This window comes from Accipiter gentilis, chromosome 28, assembly GCF_929443795.1.
Source record: "Accipiter gentilis chromosome 28, bAccGen1.1, whole genome shotgun sequence".
Lineage (NCBI taxonomy): Eukaryota > Metazoa > Chordata > Aves > Accipitriformes > Accipitridae > Astur > Astur gentilis.
The window spans coordinates 18,356,195-18,374,407 of NC_064907.1; the positions used below are offsets into that span (position 1 = coordinate 18,356,195).

The window sequence follows — 18,213 nt, forward strand, 5'->3', positions numbered from 1 at the left end:
CACGCCCTGCACGAGGACCGCGCGCCGGCCAGTTTGCACGCCCGGCGCTCGCGCCGCCGAGCCCCACAGCCCGCGCGCCTCCCTCCTCCCCACCGCTCCCCCACCCCCACCCCCACTAAGACCCGCCCCTCCCCGGCCGGCAAAACCAATCCCCTTCCTCCACCCCTCCTCCTGCTCCCCTCCAATTCGCCCTCATCCCTGCCAATCCCTCCCCCTCCCACCTCCCCCTGCTTCAACTCTAGGGAACGTCACACCGCTTGACTCCACCCCCTCCACCAACGGGGCGGTGGCCGCGGCTCGTTGATTGGCTGGCGCGGGGCGGGGCGGGGCGCGGGGCGCGGCTTTAAAGCGGGGGCCGGGGCGGTGCGCGAGCCCTGTGCGGACCCCCCCCGCCCCCCCTCCCCCGGTCCCCCCCCCCCTTTTTCCCCCCCCCCCCCCCTTTTTCCCTTCACTCCACCCGCCGCCGGTACCGGACGGATGGAGCTGAGCTGTGGAGTGGGGGGGAACGCGGCGGTGCCCCCGGGGCCCGGCCCCCCCGCTGCCGCCCCCCCTCCGGCCCCGCTTATGGAGGGCGAGGAGTACGAGGGTCTGCCCAGCGGCGCCTCTCTCGGCACCCACATGATGGCCGGAGCGGTGGCGGGCATCATGGAGCACACGGTCATGTACCCGGTGGACTCGGTCAAGGTGCGGAACCTCCTCCGGGATCTGCTCTGATGGCTGCCGGGCTCGGGGGAGGCGGGGATTTTGGGGGGTGGGGGGGGGTGTAAGGGGGGTAGCGGGGTAGAGTGTTTGTGCTGGTGCAAGTGGGAGAGCACGGGATGGGGGGGGGCGAGGGGGGCGGAAGCGTGAGAGGGGTGTTGGGGGGCAAGGAGGGGGGAGAAGTGTGCGAGGGGTACTGGGGTGTAAGTGGGGGGAAGCGTGCGAGGGGTGTCGGGGTGTAAGTGGTAGGGAAAGTGTGCAAGGGGTGTCGGGGTGCAAGGAGGGGGGAGAAGTGTTCAAGGGGTGTCAGGGCACAAGTAGAGGGGAAAGCGTGCAAGGGGTGTCGGGGTGCAAGGAAGGGGGAGAAGTGTGCGAGGGGTATTGGGGTGTAAGTGGGAGGAAGTGTGCAAGGGGTGTCGGGGTGCAAGTAGCGGGGAAAGCGTGCAAGGGGTGTTGGCGTGCAAGTAGGGGGGGAAGTGTGTGAGAAGTGTGCAAGGGGTGTTGGGGTGCATGTAGGGGGAAAGTGTGCAAGGGGTGTCAGGGCACAAGTAGCGGGGAAAGTGTGCAAGGGGTGTTGGGGTGCACGTAGGGGGGGAAGTGTGCAAGGGGCATCAGGGCACAAGTAGCAGGGAAAGCGTGCAAGGGGTGCCGGGGTGCAAGGAGGGGGGAGAAGCGTGTGAGAAGTGTGCAAGGGGTGTTGGGGTGCAAGGAGGGGGGAGAAGTGTGCAAGGGGCGTTGGGGTGCAAGTAGTAGGGAAAGTGTGCAAGGGGTGTTGCGGTGCAAGGAGGGGGGAGAAGTGTTCAAGGGGTGTTGGGTGCAAGTGGGGGGAAGTGTGTGAGGGGGGTCAGGGCACAAGTAGCGGGGAAAGTGTGCAAGGGGTGTTGGGGTGCAAGGAGGGGGGAGAAGCATGTGAGAAGTGTGCAAGGGGTGTTGCGGTGCAAGGAGGGGGAGAAGTGTGCAAGGGGTGTTGGGGTGCAAGTAGTAGGGAAAGTGTGCAAGGGGTGTTGCGGTGCAAGGAGGGGGGAGAAGTGTTCCAGGGGTGTTGGGTGCAAGTGGGGGGAAGTGTGCGAGGGGTGTCAGGGCACAAGTAGCGGGGAAAGCGTGCAAGGGGTGTTGGCGTGCAAGTAGGGGGGAGAAGCGTGTGAGAAGTGTGCAAGGGGTGTTGCGGTGCAAGGAGGGGGGAGAAGTGTGCAAGGGGTGTTGGGGTGCAAGTGGGGGGAAGTGTGTGAGGGGGGTCAGGGCACAAGTAGCGGGGAAAGTGTGCAAGGGGTGTTGGGGTGTAAATGGGGCGAAGTGTGCAAGAGGCATCAGGGCACAAGTAGCGGGGAAGGTATGCAAGGGGTGTTGGGGTGCAAGGAGGGGGGAGAGGTGTGCAGGGGGTGTAGGCGTGCAAGTAGGGCAAAGTATGCAATGGGTGTTGGGGTGCATGCAGGGGGAAAAGTGTGCAACGGGTGTCAGGGTGCAAGGAGGGGGAAGCGTGCAATGAGTTTTGGGGTGCACGGGGCTCCTGGGGTGGCAAATGTTGCTTGGGGGGAGCAGATTTGTACCAGGCTGGGGGGGGGGGGGAGGAAGCGTGCAAGAGGCGCTGGGGGCGAGCGAGGCGTAGGATGGTGCAGCAGGCTGGGGGTGTGCAAGGTCCCGGAGGTGCCACCCCCGAGGTCTCCGATGGAAGCCGGAGCTGCGCACCCACACCCCGGAGCCGTCCCCGCAGCCCCTTTGGGTGCCAGCCCCGGCGTCCTCAGCCCCGGCGAGCTTTTACGCAACCTACGGTGCAAAGGTGCGTGCCGAGCCTCGCCGCCCCAGCCTGCGCCAAGCAAAGTCCTCGTGCTGCTCCGCGGCGTGGGAGATGCCACCAGTGCCCTCCTGGCATGGGGCTGGAGCAGGAGCCACCCCCCCCCACCCCAATCCCGGGCGTCTTTTCCCAACCATCGTGTTGGAATCCCAACCCAGGAGGGAAAAGCCGATGGGACGGTGCGGTCCGTGGTGGCTTTTCCAGAGTCGGGGCTTTACAAAGGGACTGGCGCGACTGCAGGTATGCCGGTGGTGGTTGGGTTTTAATGAGGACGAGCCGATCGAGGCTAACGAGCGTGCTGGTGGTGCCGTCGAGTACGCGCCAGGGAAGACTTCGTGGCGTCATCGGTGTGGTAGGAAGCTTCGTGAGGGGTATTTCCTCCCTCTGGCCTGCCAGCGTGCTGCTCTGGCAGCTTAAAAATAGAGAAAATAAAGTTGGGAAAAGCTGTGCGCCCTCAATACTGTATTGCCGGTGCTGACGGATCCTTCACGGTCCGGTTGGGAAAGGCTGCAAGCAGATGCTCTAATTTCTCCTTTTCTCAATGCAGGGGTCCCTGAAAGAGTAGAAGGAGGAGAGGAGAGGAAATGCCTTCGCTTTGAGGCACTGGAGGTCTTGCTAGTGGGCTGCGATAAGCACTCAAAGGAAATATTCTCTCCTTTTTTTTTCTTCCCCCCACGTTTTCCCTCTGGGTCTGTGCCTGGTGGACCTGGCGCGTAGGTTTGGGCTGCTCTGCATCGTGGGTCCCCCCACGAGGCGCAGGGTCCGTGCCCACCCCGAGCGCCTCCGCACCGGCTCCTTTCGCAAATAAGGCTGATATTTTCTGCCAAGTCACGGTCGGAGCAGCGTGTCGTCACTCCGGACTTTATGGCGTTAAGAGGGTATTTCCTCTGCGGGGAAAAGGGAGAGGGAGAAAACGAAAGTTGTGCTTGGTTTCCCGGAGCGGGAGGTGCTTTGCAGGAAGGTAAAAGCTGGTTTCACTGGGCAGTGAATTCCCTGGTTGCTTCAAGGGCTGGCAGCGCCTGTGCTAGGAGAGTGCCGGGGCAATGCCTTATGCTGGGAATAATCCCACTAGGCAAACTGCCTTGAAGTTCTCGGAAGCAGATAAAATATTCCGGCTGTTGGCTGGCTGCAGGAAAACTCCAGCGGAGCGTGACCAAGGTCACCCCATGTGTCGGGACCAGAGCAAAATCCCGAGCTGCAGGCTTTGGGTCCTGCTCCTGCAATGGGCACTTGCTGCGGGTCTGTGCCTCTTCTGACTGTCTGTTACGGGAAGAGGTGACAACTGACCCCAAAAGGGCTTTTTTTTCCTGTAACGGGAGTAACCGAACACAAACTAAGCTTGTAAGAGCAGCTGTCTTTTGCTTTACCATGGGAAACGTGCCACTCTCCTCCTACAGAAAAGCAGCGAAGCTCCTTCCTTAGGCTGACTTTCTGGATAATAATCGCCGGCATCAGTCACGGCTGAGCAGAGCCCGTGGAGGAGGTAGGAAAGAGGTGTTTCAAGAACCTGGCTAAATCCGTGCTGTAGAAGAAATGGTTTGGGTCCAGCGAGTCATTTCCTCTGAAAGAGAAAGTGAAAATGTTTTAATTTGGGGAATCGTTCGCTTCAGACACTTGCACAATTCCTGAGCTTGACGAGGTCGGGGTAGGGCAGGCTGTGGCGGTGGTTCCCTGTTGAGGTGAGTCAAGGCAAGCCGTTAAAACAGTGCCCTATGGACCTCTGCGAAGTTCGTAGATACAAACTTTGCGACAGCACCGAAAACGCCCAGAGGCGCTGTTGGTGCGCGCGGCGTGACACGTGCTGGGACGTGACGAGGGAGGGTGTAAATCCGTGATGCCTGTGCCCACGTGCAGCCTACTACAGCACCTGGCTGCGATAACCGTGCCGTAACTTAAAGCGCTCGTCGCTGGTTGTACGTGCGTTTTGTTCGGAGGGGAAATGTGTTGGGGTTGTACTTGCCAACTAAAGCTTCAGCTGGAGGCTTGTGGCGATGGAGACTTGCTTCGTGTCTCTTCCTTCCCATCCTTTTCCTTCCGATGGGAAAGACCACCTGGCAGCTTCAGCCTTAACTGCACGTTGGCCTCCGCCTTACCCACTTAACGCTGTCGTCGTAGTAGAACCCTGGCTTGAACTGCAGGTTTTTAGATGTATGCCGATGGTGTTTCTCATAGTGCTTAGGCTTGTTTTGTTTTGTAGCTGCTGAAAACACAGCTGTCCTGGCAAGCCTGATCAGCCTCCACATTAATTGTAGAGATCAACATGGCAAGGACTTCTGATGGTGGCAAAAGGGAGTTTCTGGAGGACTCCCCTGGAGCCTCCGCCCTCCTCTTGCTCGAGCCATTTGGTGGCTTTTCTGCAAGGCTGCTGGAGCTGGTTTCCCAAGGCAGGTAAAGTTGCTGCCTTGAGGATGTGAAGAACTGTTGTCCTCACCTGGGAACTAATTGCTGGTGTGAGACAGCTCAGTGAGAAACCGGAGACGTGCTGGGCTTGAACCTCCCTTCCTCGCTGCGGGTGGCAGTTGCGCTAATGACAAAAAGTCCTTGCTCCTGCCCTAACTACGTTGCGGTCGTTCTCCGTGAAAACCTGAACTGCTCCTAACCAAGCTGGTGCAACAAGACATCTGCAAATTGATTTTGCTGTGGCTGTGCGTGGTTCCTAACGGGTACGGGAGGTCCCGTGCTGTGATGGGAACTCCTGGGGTGAAGGGTAGGAGAAACATCTGGCCTACATCTGCAGTGCCGGAGGAGGGAGTGGAAAGGAAAGGAGAAGTACAGTGGGGCTTGGTGGGAGGGATGGAGCAAGTGTTTTGTTGGTTGCAGCGAGGACAGTCAACCGTGGGTGACCTGCCTGGTGCAAGGAGGCTTTGGAGCTTCCCTGCTTGTAACTGAGGTCTTGAAAGCACACAAGGATGAGGGTGGCAGGGCAGATGAGCTCCTGTGAGCTGTTTTACTGTGATTTGTTTGGACTTTGGGGTTAGGGACGCTTGCCTTGGGTTTGGTGGTGGCACGTTCTGCACCCACCCATCTCGACACGGGTCTAGGAGGAGCCGTTGCTCTTGTTTCAGCTGATAGCGTTGGGGTGCTGGAAAGTCACGGCTAACCTGTTCGACTGACCCTGTGCTCCCTTCCCGTGGGCCTTGGCAGACAGGGCTGGCGTGCTGCTTGGCTGGGGCGCTGCTCTAGCTGAAAAACAGCCTGGCAACAGAGAAAAGGGAGTTCAGAGCTTGAGCGTGGCACGGGTCGTGCAATAGCGAAGCCTTCTCCGGCGCGCAGGATCCGACCGGGTTGCTGCAGAAATGCTGCTTATTTCCTGGTAAAAGTATATTGTGTTCACCGTGTCTTTTGTTAGCTGTAGGGAGACCGGGCTGGTTGTCTGCCACATGAATGTGCAGGCTGAACTTGGAGAAAGCATGCCGTGTTCAGGAAAAAAAAAAAAAAGGTGAATTAGATCTGAGCTTGTTTGTACAGTGGCATGTCAAACCAGTGACCCTTTGCGAGAATATGCAAAACTAGTGACCTGAGTCTTGTTAGTAAAATGATTCTAGATAGAAAACTACCCTGGACTATTCCTGTGCTCCTGGCAGCAGGAAGGCTAGGTGCCCCCCCAGACAGCACCCCTAAAGACGGCGCTGGTCCGCAAACAGCAGGTAACCTGATGAACCTGCAGCTGTGACTTTTGGTGTTCCTTCTTATGCCCAAGCTGAAACCAGGACTACTGGGACGCTTGCGGTTGTCGGTGCACTCTTGCCTTATGCAATGAGGATTAACCCGAGTAGGTGGAGAAGTGTTTTTTGGCTGGTTTAGCAGGGGGTGAGGCTCCTGGAGGAGCCTGCTGGTTTCAGATAAGTGGCAGGAGCTGGCAGGGGTGAGGACTGCATAGCTCATAGCAAATCATCATCATTCACACCATGATAAACTTATCCTGGACAAAACAGAGCTGAACCTGTTTTCAGCTCTGTGCCTCTTGCATTGCAGCAGGCACACGGGAGAGCCTGGTTTTGGTTACTCCTTGGGCTGTTTGTCCTGTTTGTGTCCACAGCTTTAATGAAAATTGCAAGCCTGTGGACCCGGCTGTGCTGGTGGTGATGCAAAGGGCAGCGTGCGTGGGTTACGTGGGTACAACGTGCACTTACCGCCCGCTCTGGGGTACGGGTGAGCTTTAGAACCCCTCTAGAGTGGCTCAGGTGATCAACAGAAAAAGAAAAATTGGAATTTATCCATTCTCTTCTGAAAGAAACTGGATCCTCGGTAAGGGTGGAGATACTCAGGGTTAGTTCCCAACAACACAGCACCACGCGCTTTGGTCCCGCACATGCCAGGCTGATAGTTTATTGCTTTACAGGAGCACTTATCCCTGATTACCTTGCTGAGGAGATGACGCTGCTGCATGTTTAAATTATATCGGCTGCTTCCAAGGCATCCCAGCCATAGACTGGGGTGAGATCGAGATCTCCTGGGGTCAGTCTGAAGCAATGCCTTCAAGTTAAAACTAGCAGAGAAAAAAAAAATAAAAAAAAAATCCAAAACCCCAGCTGGATGCGACCAGCTCGGCAGCAGTGGGTCATGCTGAGTCACGCTGACAGTGGAACGGCTGCCGCGAGTTTCTCCGGGGCATCGTGAAATCCAGCTCCTTCTGAGGAGTATCCGTGGGACGGGAAGGTGCAGAGACCTGTGTGGAGGGGTTGCAAGACCCTTATGCCAGCTCAGCGAGGGCTGAGAGCCTGATTTAAAACCTATTTTTAAATTCCAAGATAATTCAGGCCTGTTGCTGCCTTTACAGGAGGATTTTTCTGAGCTTTTGGGTTTATTTCCAGCACTGTTCATAGGTTACAGTGCATTTAGTGCTCTGAAACAGGAAGTTTTGGTCGAGGCCACCGAATTCTCTGTTGTAGGGTGATGCCTTGTCACGACTGCCGGCTGATGCTTAAAAGTCTGAAATTCAGCTAGCTGCTGAACTTTGTAATTCCTGTGCAATTTTTTTTACAATATTCACTACAAACGCAATAATTTGTTGGCTTAGCCTCACATATTGGCTAGCTGCTTCCATAGCTTGGTTTTATTATACTGGATTGAAGTCCTGAATTCAGCTCTGCTCTCTTCCTTGGTCTCAGAAAGCGTGCGTGAAAGTGCTTTTCAGTCTCTGGTAACTAGAGTGGTTTGAGGAATCAAAGGTCCAAATCTGAAACACTTTTCTTGGCTTAATCTTGCCTGAAAGCTTCGCTGTAGTATTGCCTCCTGGCTAATTACTGATGTGAATCGATAAGCTTGAAGGGATGTGTCCTGATGAGGAAGTGCGGAGGTGGCACAGGCAGCCCTTGCTTTTTCAAGGGCTGTTGAATCTCTGCCGAGGACTGAGCCGCTCGTGTTGCTTTGCCTGCGAGGGCGGCACTGGTGTCTGCACGCTGCCAAATCGTTTGGGGGAAACTTTATTCTGGAGATGGGGTGTCCCAGCTGACGGGGTGGAAGGCATCCTTCCTGGCAAACCCAAATGACCTCTGAATTGCCGTTCTGGAGCTTTTCCTTGAAAGAGCGTTAATTTGACGGTGTTTGTGTTTCAAGGTGTGAGGCTGCACCAAAGGCTCTATCCCCTCCGACTGGTTTCGGTATGATGGGGTGTATCAGGAGTGTTGCAGACCAGCAAGACTTGTGGGCTGCTCAGCAGGGACAGCAGAGCCCTTTGCGTCTTGATGCTCTAGATTTGCTTGGTCTTGCTGGGACGCTTGTAGAGTTTTAAGCCCTGCCAGCGTCTCTCCCGTCGCTGGTGGGAGGTGGCTGGGGTCTGTGCCCTTGCAAACACCCATCGCAGGCTGGCATCACCGTTGCAAGGGCTTTGAGCGTTGCTGGTGCGCGACGGCATCGGTCTGCAGAAGCCTGAAACAAACTAAAAGAAGTAGTTTTTTTTTTTCCCGCGGTGCATAATTAAGTGATGGCGGTGAGTTTAATAGGATGCTTCGGATGCCAGAAGCTTAGCTGCCTTTAAAAATCTGTGGAAGAAAAGCCCATCGAGGACTATTGAACAAAGATGTGGATGAAACCTCCTGGCTCGGGCAGTTGGTGGCTGCAGGGCATGAGGAGCTGGGAGGGAAGACGGGGTGAAGGGCGGCTCTGGGGGACACAGTCACCAGCTGGGTCTTCCTTGGGTCACTGCAGGAGAACGGGGTGGCCTTTGCCTGTCTCGCCCTCTACGGGGGGTACCCCATTTTCTCAGCTTGCCCTTCGAGGAAACCCGTTTCCCAATCGAGCGGACTAAACTCTGCACACCGAGTGTCACAAGCGGCTGAGCAACTGCAGGAGAAACAAGCCAGGGCAGGGAGCTGGGAGTGTTGTAAGCAAGAGGCAATTAAAGACCTAACTGTATTTCTTCACTCAGTCTTTTGAACAACTGCGCTAGCTTAATTCCCTGTACTTTCCATGCATAAACAAGAGCAGAGGTTACACTTCCCTCCGCTGAGCGCTTGTCTGAGCAGCCTCGTAATGTTTTGGTGTTGCAATGGGAGCGTGGAATTAATCTCGCTGGTCTGGCAGGCAAAGTGGGGATAAATAGCGCCGTGGCCCCGGCGCGGGTACGACTGGGGAATAAATTATTGACCCCTCTAATGATCTTGGAAGTTTTGTAGCTCTTTATGGCTTGTGCTTGTTGCGTTAAAGATAGGTAACTGAGGCCTCTCCCTTCGTGTGCTTTGTTGCAGACAAGGATGCAGAGCTTGCAGCCGGACCCCAAAGCCCAGTACAGGAGCGTGTACGAAGCTCTGAAGAAGATTGTCCTTACAGAGGGTTTCTGGAGGCCTTTACGTGGGATTAATGTCACCGTGCTGGGGGCCGGCCCTGCCCACGCAATGTACTTTGCCTGCTATGAAAAAATGAAAAAGTCTCTAAGTGATACTATCCAGCATGGAGGAAACAGCCACTTGGCCAATGGTATTTTTGGTTTTTTGAACAAAAAACCCCGATTGCGGTTAATAGCCTGTCCCTTGCTCGCTTCATACGCTTAGCCTGGCATCCTTCGCTGTGCTCCGCTTCTGGAAGATCTGCTGTAGGCAGCCTGCGTTCAGACTGCCGCCCTAAATATCCATAGGGGAGGATGCAAGACGCAAACGTAACCCCAGGCTTTTGCAGATCTTGGCATTTGCTTTGGGAGCGCTGGAGAGGCAGGGGGAAGTCAGGCAGGCAAGTGTGGCACCTGCCCGCTGGTTGAGTGCTTCTTGTGGGTCACCATGCTCTTCTGAAACCCGTGCCCTGTCTTCGGACTACTGACTGCTTGGTAGATCTCTCTTCCAGAGGGTAGAGATGGCTGGGCTGGCTCTCAGCAGAAGAGTAGAGAAGCCCTTCCTGGCCTGAAACCCCTGATGGCAACTGTTGTGCACCCTCCAAAGCCTTAGTCTAATCTAGATTTCTGCACTACTCCTTCATCTCAAATTATTCTAGCGCAAGTACTCAGTACATTGGACAAGGTGTTCAGATGCAGTCGCAGGCTGTTTCTGGCTTTGTTGAAGGCATCATCTAAACCTCTTGAGGTCTGAAGTGCAGGTTGTTCCCAGATGTCTCCTGCGGAGCTCCAGCACGGTAAAGTGCACTGCGTCCTCTGTGTGCTCACGTGCTTTGTTAAAGACTTTGCTTCTACCAGAAAGGCTTTTGCTTTTAGGTCCAGCAATACTGCTGTAACAGCAGAAACCCTCTAACTGAGCAGCCAGGGTGTTACAAAAGGGTTTGTGGAGAAGACGCTTCTGCCTGGTCCTTGACATGACGTGACAGTAGGAATCTGCCACGGCAGTCACTTGACTCAACCAACACTCTTAAGAGTATATAATATCCTTCTGGCTTGCTGCTTTTTGCTAGTAATACGCTTCCCGTGTTTGCCTTTCAAGTAGCTACAGGCTTTCAGTACCAGCGGGAAAACTGAAGCGCTGTGTTAATGAGAAATGACCGAAAGTCATTTGGGCAAGAGAGAATTTAAGATTGAAACCTACATCAAAGGTGAAGGTGTGGCTCAAGAGGCCCATCCTAGAGCCAACTGCAGAATCATTAATGGCTGGCTGGATGTTTGCAGAATCTGTGCAATTAGTGTTTAAAACTAGACTGAGTAAATGGATGAAAATGCCTAATTATGGATGTGCTGAGCCAGTTCTAAACATTGCTCACGTCTCAGTCCAGCGCGGGCTGAGTGAAGCCAGTGGTGTCTTGCATAGACAAAACTTTGCGAGTTGTAGGGCATAGCAGAGGTGGCGGCTGCGATCCTGTGAGCAGATCCTGGTTCCCGTCAGGCTGCTCTGGATGGGTTTTTCTGCACTGGGAAGGAGTCGTGTTGCTGGCTGCTTCCTTGGGCTTGCTGCAGAGCTGGGCTGCAGCTCCCCAGGCAGCAGTACCCGGGTGCTGGGGGGCTGCCTGCACCATCGGCTGCTGCCTCCACGTGTGGCAGTGCCCGAGCAAGCCCTGGCTTCTGAATTTTATTTCTTTTTTTTTTTTTAAGAATGCTCTTGTGTCTTGCAGGTATAGCTGGGAGTGTGGCCACGCTACTCCACGACGCGGTGATGAATCCCGCTGAAGGTAATGCCCTGTGCTGTCGGGGAAGTGCTGCACCCTGTTAGCAGCCCTGGGCAGGCACCGAGGACACCCTGCACCGTCTCAGCAGCTTGAGCCCTTTGCTTTAGTGACTCTGCCCAGCTTCTAATGAGCTCAGACAGGCCAGTGTAAAGGGATAAATTCTGCCTGGCTGTTTTCCTTTGCTTGCTGAGGGGTTGCAGAGCATCTGCGTGGCGTATCGTGGCTTTCCAGGAAAAACGATGTCACCTTTACTGACACGATGCTGTTACTGCTCTGCAAGCGCATCTTCTTTGAAGTGGTTGTGGTTTTTCTGAAGCTTCGGACTACCCAGACAAAACTGAGCTCGGTCATGTTGTTAGACAAGCGCAGCAGCCGTTGGGACTGTTGTGCAGCCTTCCCACCTAGGCAGAGTCTGGCATTAAGAGGGTTAAGGGCGAAATGCAGCTAAAACGAAGACAATTAGCTGGACTGCCAGCTATTCAGTGTTAATGTATTGCACTTCTGCGTTGGCCCAAAGCCAGGTTTACCCAAAGGGGGGAAAAAAAAGTCTGTAGTGTTTAAAATAATTCTAATTGTATTCTGATTAAATTAATTAATTGGCCTTTTGCTGAAGTCAATGGAAGCTGTTCCATTTCGGGACTTGGGACTGTAGGTGGGGTCTGTTACGCTTCCCAGGTGAGGTACAGTTATTTAATCACCCTTCTGCCCTTGTCCTCTTGGTATGTCAGTGTTTCAGCACAACAGCTCTGCATCCTCACAGATGCGTCTGAGGGTCCTTATCGGTCTGTCTTAATGCCTTTCTAGTGAGCAGTAAAAGTTCCTTAATTAAGCTTGAGGAGAGGAGTGGATTAGCCCGTGGATATGGAGAACTGTTGAACCAGAGCTGAGCTCTGACCTGCTTCCCTCACTTGTTGCATTGAGTTTTTTGGGGGGCACTGGGTGGGCTGGGGGAAGCAGAGGATGCGCACAGCCTTTTGGTAGAAGCCTGTCGATAAGGAGCTCCTCGCTGCAGAAGTCCCTGGTTTATGTCCTAACAGTTTGGACCTGGGAGGGGAGGTTGGGTCTGGGAGCAGGGTTCGGTCTGAGCGTCGCGATGACGAGGAAAAATGTGCTGTAGCTAATAAGTCTTTATCTCCCTGTGCCTGTCCTGCCTGGTGCTGCCCGCCCTGCCGTCATCCCCTGGACCAGTGGTGAAGCAGAGGATGCAGATGTTCAACTCCCCCTACAAATCCGTCCTGGCGTGCATAAGGACAGTGCGGAAGACGGAGGGGTTCAGTGCCTTCTACCGCAGCTACACCACCCAGCTCACCATGAACGTCCCCTTCCAGGCCATTCACTTCATCACCTACGAATTCATGCAGGAGCAGATCAACCCACACCGGGACTATAACCCGCGGTCCCACATAGTCTCCGGTGCCGTCGCGGGGGCTGTGGCCGCCGCCGCCACCACTCCTCTGGATGTCTGCAAGACCCTGCTCAACACCCAAGAGAACGTGGCCTTGAGCTCTGTCAACATCAGCGGACATCTCTCGGGCATGGTGAACGCCTTCAAGACTGTCTATCAGCTGGGGGGCATTTCGGGGTATTTCAGAGGGGTGCAGGCACGCGTCATCTACCAGATGCCTTCGACGGCCATCGCCTGGTCGGTGTATGAATTCTTCAAGTACTTTCTCACGAAGCACAAGCTGGAAAAAAGAACATCCTTGTGAAGGACTTCCCGCGAGTGAATGCGAGCCTCCGTGTCCCCGTGTCCGTGTGTGCCTGCAAGCCACCCAGCTCTGGGTCTCTGCTAAGGAACGTGCCAGGTTTCTGGTGGATTCACAGCTGACGTCCGCTTCTCCCTCCCCAAGGAAGGAGGGATTAAAGTGGTCCTCAGTCATGTGTTCCCCTCCTTGCTTAAACAATTAAATAGTTTATAAAGACTTATAATAATATATATATTTAATAACTTTATTTTGGAGAAGCGAAATTGCTAACTGATATTTTTCTCTGAATAAGTTTGAAGATGTAGTTTACTCCTCACCAGAAGGCTTAGGTTATACAGCCTAGGCTGGGTTTTTTTACAGAAAAGAAGCAAAATATCTTGTCACAGAACTTACTTTTTATATAAATATAAAATAGATGGATAATGTTTATCCTTTATTTTTCTATCTAGGCATTTGGGTTGTTTTTTAAATACTATCGCAGCTAGATGCTGAGCTGTTTAAAAAGGGCTAAATTCTTCTATCCTGTGTAAGGAAGACACAAAAGCATTTATTTTTATAGCCAGATTGGCTTTAATTGTACAGCATTTAGCCCCCAAACGGTAGCCTGGATTCTCGTGTGGGTGTCGAGGTACTTGGTAGCCCCTTGAGACTTGCTGGGATGGGGGAGAAGGAACGGGGGCACTACTTTGGGAAACTGTAGGACGCCAAGGAGGGGCACCCCAAAATACCTGATCACTCTGTGTGGGAGAGGGGGAAACGATCAACTCCAATTTTTTTTTTTTTTTTTTTTTACAAGGAGAGTCTTAAAAAAAAAAAGTAGATTTTAAAGAATAGTATTTTTTTGCAAACACTTTTTTTTTTAAAGGTACATTTTTATGGTGTGTGATAGCTAAACAGCCTTCATCCTCCCTTAATTTATTCACACTTCTTTTTCACTAGGGCCCTGATCCCGCTTACAGGAGCGACCGTGCGCATCTCGATAGCTGGCAGGGTCGAAGCAGGGTGCGTGGAGCTGCTCTGCTCCCCGGGGGGACACCAGAGCTTCTGTTTACAGTTCAGCTACTGAGTCACAAGGGTCGCATCCTGGCAGCACCAAACCAGCAGCAGGCAGCGAAAGCCTTGGGAAAATCTTTCCCGCAGAACCGAAGCCGCCTCCCAGCCCATGTTTGACAATAAGCTGCTGCTCATCTCTTTTGGGGAAGGAGGGGGGGGGTGTGGGAAAGCAACCTAGAGAGGTTCTTGGTGCTGTGGGTTTGGTTTTGCTGCTGTGGGATGCTGAGCTTTGCGGTGGCCAGCGAAGCTGTGCTCGCTCGGCGAGGGTGGCAACCTTGCTGCCTGCCCTGCTCCTCCTGGAAACGGCTCTTCCAAACCAAAATACAGCCTTTAGCCAGTTACTTGGATGACCAGTAGCTAACGAGGGATTTTAGGGGCCTGGATGCGTAAATGTAAGTTACAGAACACCAACTGGCAAATCTCCGTCCGCCCTGGAACTTGCCCTGCCAGCAGCAGCTGATGTCTGGAGTGGGCACCATCTCCGTACTGCTGGGCACGGTGCAGCTTTTGGAGATGTGGCTTCAGCTTGCTGTGGGCACCGGAGGGGTTCTGCGGGCGAGCTGCGATGCGAGGGGCAGCTTTTGGGGTGGCAGGTGTCGCTGGCTGTGTCCCGTCAGCCAGGCGTGTTGCGTAGGATGACACTAAGCAGAGCAAATCCTTTTGCTCTGTGATTTGGAGAAGGGAAATCAAAGCGTGCCTCTCTGGGTGGTGGTGCATGTGCCTTGTGTAAATTAACCTTGTACCACTGATGATGGTGAAATGAGCTTCTTGATGCCTTTTTGTCACTTAAACTGAATGAATCACTGTGTCAAATGCACCCTGTGTCTTAAAAGTGTAAAAATTGTAAGCTCGAGGCCGCCGGTCGTGGTGGTGCAGCCGGAGAAAGCCGTCAGCTCCCTCTGCGCACAGAGGTCCCGAGGCTGGAGGTCTTTGAGCTGTCCGTTAGCCTTGGGTGTCTTTTTCTATTGACTTGGGAAACTGGAGAGTCACTAACAGGAACCAGAACTGCACAAAATATTTCCATCGGAGATGGGCCTAAACCCTTCGATGAAAATTTTGGGTCACTTTAATATTAAAAGAGGCAAACCGTAGCATAGTGACCGCTTTTGGTGCGACTTCAGTAGCTAGGAGTCGTACTCGGCGAGCGGTCCCCAGTGCATCATCCTCTTCCTCTGGCTGCTGAGCTTTAATATTTCTGACTTTACCTTGGCTATTCTGGGAGAGCTTCATCTCCTGTTTGGAGTAACCTGCGAGTAGCTGGGACGCGAAGGCTGGACGCGCCCAGGGACGGAGTGTGTGGCCGTGGAGCGATTGGGAGGGCGGTCGTGGTTTTGGCCGGCGGAGCATCGCCCTTGGAGGGGCAGGCAGCATCCCATTCTGGTTGCTGGCCAGAGCATGTCTGGGAACCTTCTGAGCGTTGAGCACAAAGAATTTCAACCAGGTTTTCTTGGGAACTTGCTCTGCCTCGAGCTGGGAGCAGGTGAGGAGCACTTGTATGTTTATAGAGCTCTTTACAGATTACCCCAGGTATCTGATAAAACCAGACTTCCCATTCTGCAGTTGGGAATGCGCCCAGTTGGTCTAATAATTGCAGAGGTCTCTTATATGTTTAAAATGTCTCCTGCTGTGCATAATGCTGGCTCCCCAGGTGAAAGCCCCTTCAGCGAAGCCCCTCCCTCATCTCTTCTAGGTTTGCATTTGGAAGTTTTGCTGCGGTCTGAAGTTTTATTTTAACCTGGTATGTGAAACATGTACTGCTGCTTTGTCTGCAACAAACGCACATATTGTTTAAAGGGGAGGATGAGTAACTTTGTCCGCAGTTCTTAATTATTTTATTTTTTGCTTGCCTTGGAATTTAATGTGTTTCCTTAAATGTATATTTAACAATGCAGGAATTCGTTTGTGAAATGCTGCTACAGTTGTATCACTGGAGCTCAAGGAAATAAAATATTCTGATTTTTGTCTTTTTAGGCTCATGCTTGTGGCTTTCCTTAGCTGTGTAGTTGGGCATGGAGCGAGGAGGGTGTCCATGGCTCTGGGTGGTGGCAGCCGGGCAGGCTGATCTCTGGAGGAATGGTGCCTTCTAGTGTTGCCTGAACGCTTGGCAGGCTCAGCACCTCACCCTCTGAGTCACATAAAGCTCTTCGTCACCGCATGGGAGGAAGAAAATACTTCTGGGAGGGGTTTTGCAGCCTGGCAGGAGCTGACATTTCTATCCCGGACTTGCACTCCTCTAGGAGCCGCTGAAGACTTTGGAAACCTAGTCCTCTTGGCAACGAATTGGCTTCTGAGACGTGCAAAGCAAACCCACAGACTATGGCTTGTTCAGCAGCAAAGCAAATTCCCAAATTGGAATTTCTTCCCCCCCTGGAAGAAAGTGCATGGGGTGAAGGCGCTGGGGGGGAGCTGCTTCTTTGCTGAGGTTTCGATAGTATTTGATGCATAGTTTGAAGGGAAAAACCCAGAAGATAGTAAGCTGCTTTAGATCGTACCTTCCCCTTCAATAAAAAGGAAAAGATGCATTAATGGGTACGGTTTCTGTACAGCACTGGGGCTGGGGGAGGAATGCTTCCCTTAAAGCTGGGCTCAGCAGCGTCAGCTTAATTGGAGCCACGGAGCTGCCCCAGAGCCTGCGACTAAGCTGTCCCCAGGACAAGTGAGACCCCCAGGGTCCAGCCAAGGTGGGCTCTAAAGGAAAAAAGTGAGTCTTAACCAAAACATTTCAATTATGAGAAATCTTCAGCTCTGGGTGGAAAATGTTTCTGGCCCCGAGGTGGCTCCGCATGGGGATTTTGGTTTCCAGCTTCGTGTCTGTCGCAGGTAGCTTTGCTCTGGTCTGGTCCTGGTGATAAATCAATGTATTATTTGCTGTCTCAGCTGCTGCTCCGGGAGTTTGGGGGTTCCGCAAGCAAAGCGGCATCGCTGTGGGGCAAGGGGTGCCCGAGCAGCCTGTTTTGTACCCTGGACTTTGTTAAAGCTTGCATGTGCATAAGGAGAAGGAATTCCTCACCTCTTCTGGTGGTGGGGGGTGTTTGGGGGCCAAAGTCTGGTCTATCCAAAGTCTACCATACCTTATTTCTAAATTTGACTCTTTCCAATGTTGTCAGGAGGATCTGGGGTTCTTGCAGGTCCTTTTGCTCCTTTTCACCTCTTTTAAACCTGGCAGAACCGCATGGTCCTTGTTCCAAAGCTAGCATGAAAACCAGGTTGTCTTAAAATAACATTTCAGCTCACGAAGCACAGTGCATTTCTGATTTAAAAAGAAGAGTCGGAAACTCCTTGGAGTAAATCTCCAGCCTTAAAATCTGGAGCTGGGTCTGAAGGATCGTTTTGGGAACAGCCTCGTGTAGTTTTGTCAAGGGGATGGAGCATAACTTGTTTCCTATTGGTTTTGCTTAGAAAACGACAGGTTTGGAATAGATGCTGATCCCCAGGGTATGCATCTTCCAGCGATGTAGGAGGCATTGATTTCAGTGTGTTCCTGGTGCAGCAATTAAGAGATGCACCTAAAATCCTGAAGATTAAATTCCGTTGGGATGCAGCCAGCCAGCAGTTCTGCCTCAGCCCCTGCCAGGCTGGCAAAGGGCAGCTCAGCTGGGAATAAGAAGGATAATTACAGGGTTTGGCAGCAAACACTTACCTGGAGGGTCAGGGCTGGCTGCAAAGGGAAGAAAAAGCAAGATACTACTGTCCTTGGTCCACCTCAAAGGAAAAAAGACTTTCATTTTCTTGGTTACTCCACCCTTTCTCTTTTCCTTGGTGTTTTTTTCGGGGGGGGTGGGGGGGTGTTTTGTTTTGTTTTTTACTGTCAGTGAAAAATCAAGAAGGTGCAACGGACCGTCGATGTCCTGGGGTGGAGAGCAGGCTGCCTTGCCTGGCTGATGAGCTTAAGAGACAAGATCAAAAGATAAAGTGCTATTTATGCTCAGCAAAAGGTTTTCAACAGGTTTATATTTCTGTTTGCATTGTAGAGTAAATATTTAGCTCCCCTTCCCCCCGTGTAGTAAATGTGTGTAGTCCTGAAAGATGAGGTATGTAACACACTGCATGCATACCTCTTAAACCCTAAATACTGGTTTTATATGAAGGCTGGTGAGGACCTCTACATTTCTCTTTATCATGGTCACTGTTCAGCTCCATCCTATTCCCAGTAATTCCCCAAGAAGTGAGGGTTGCCCCTAATACGTATCTGCATAGGAGGGTGTTTTTGTGCTCGGGGGATATGTGATTATAGGCTCATGAATTACGCAATTAAACTTGCAGCTCAGTGGCTGATAACACCTATTCCTGTCCATCTATGTCTTCTCCATTAGACCCAGAGGGACTAAGGGATTTTTACCCCTGAATTACTCAAGGCTGTCAAAGCTCTGAATTAAGTCTGCTGAAATAAAGGAAAAACACCCCAAAAACCTGTGGAAAGAG

The 18,213-nt window shown here is 52.8% G+C and overlaps 1 protein-coding gene across 4 annotated transcripts; it reads left to right on the forward strand.

Moving 5' to 3' along the window:
* Nucleotides 1-436: 436 nt before the first annotated feature.
* On the forward strand, nt 437-15,759 carry SLC25A37 (solute carrier family 25 member 37). 4 transcript variants are annotated; one of them, XM_049831468.1, is made up of 4 exons: nt 437-684; nt 9,181-9,409; nt 10,979-11,035; nt 12,221-15,759. In XM_049831468.1, the coding sequence occupies exons 1-4, from the start codon at nt 478-480 to the stop codon at nt 12,739-12,741; spliced, it is 1,014 nt and encodes a 337-aa protein (XP_049687425.1). In that variant the 5' UTR covers nt 437-477; the 3' UTR covers nt 12,742-15,759. The 4 variants fall into 4 exon arrangements, with proteins under 4 accessions (XP_049687425.1, XP_049687426.1, XP_049687427.1 ...); XM_049831469.1 differs by lacking the exon at nt 437-684 and adding an exon at nt 3,282-3,974; XM_049831470.1 differs by lacking the exon at nt 437-684 and adding an exon at nt 3,999-4,170.
* The last annotated feature ends 2,454 nt before the right edge of the window (nt 15,760-18,213 follow it).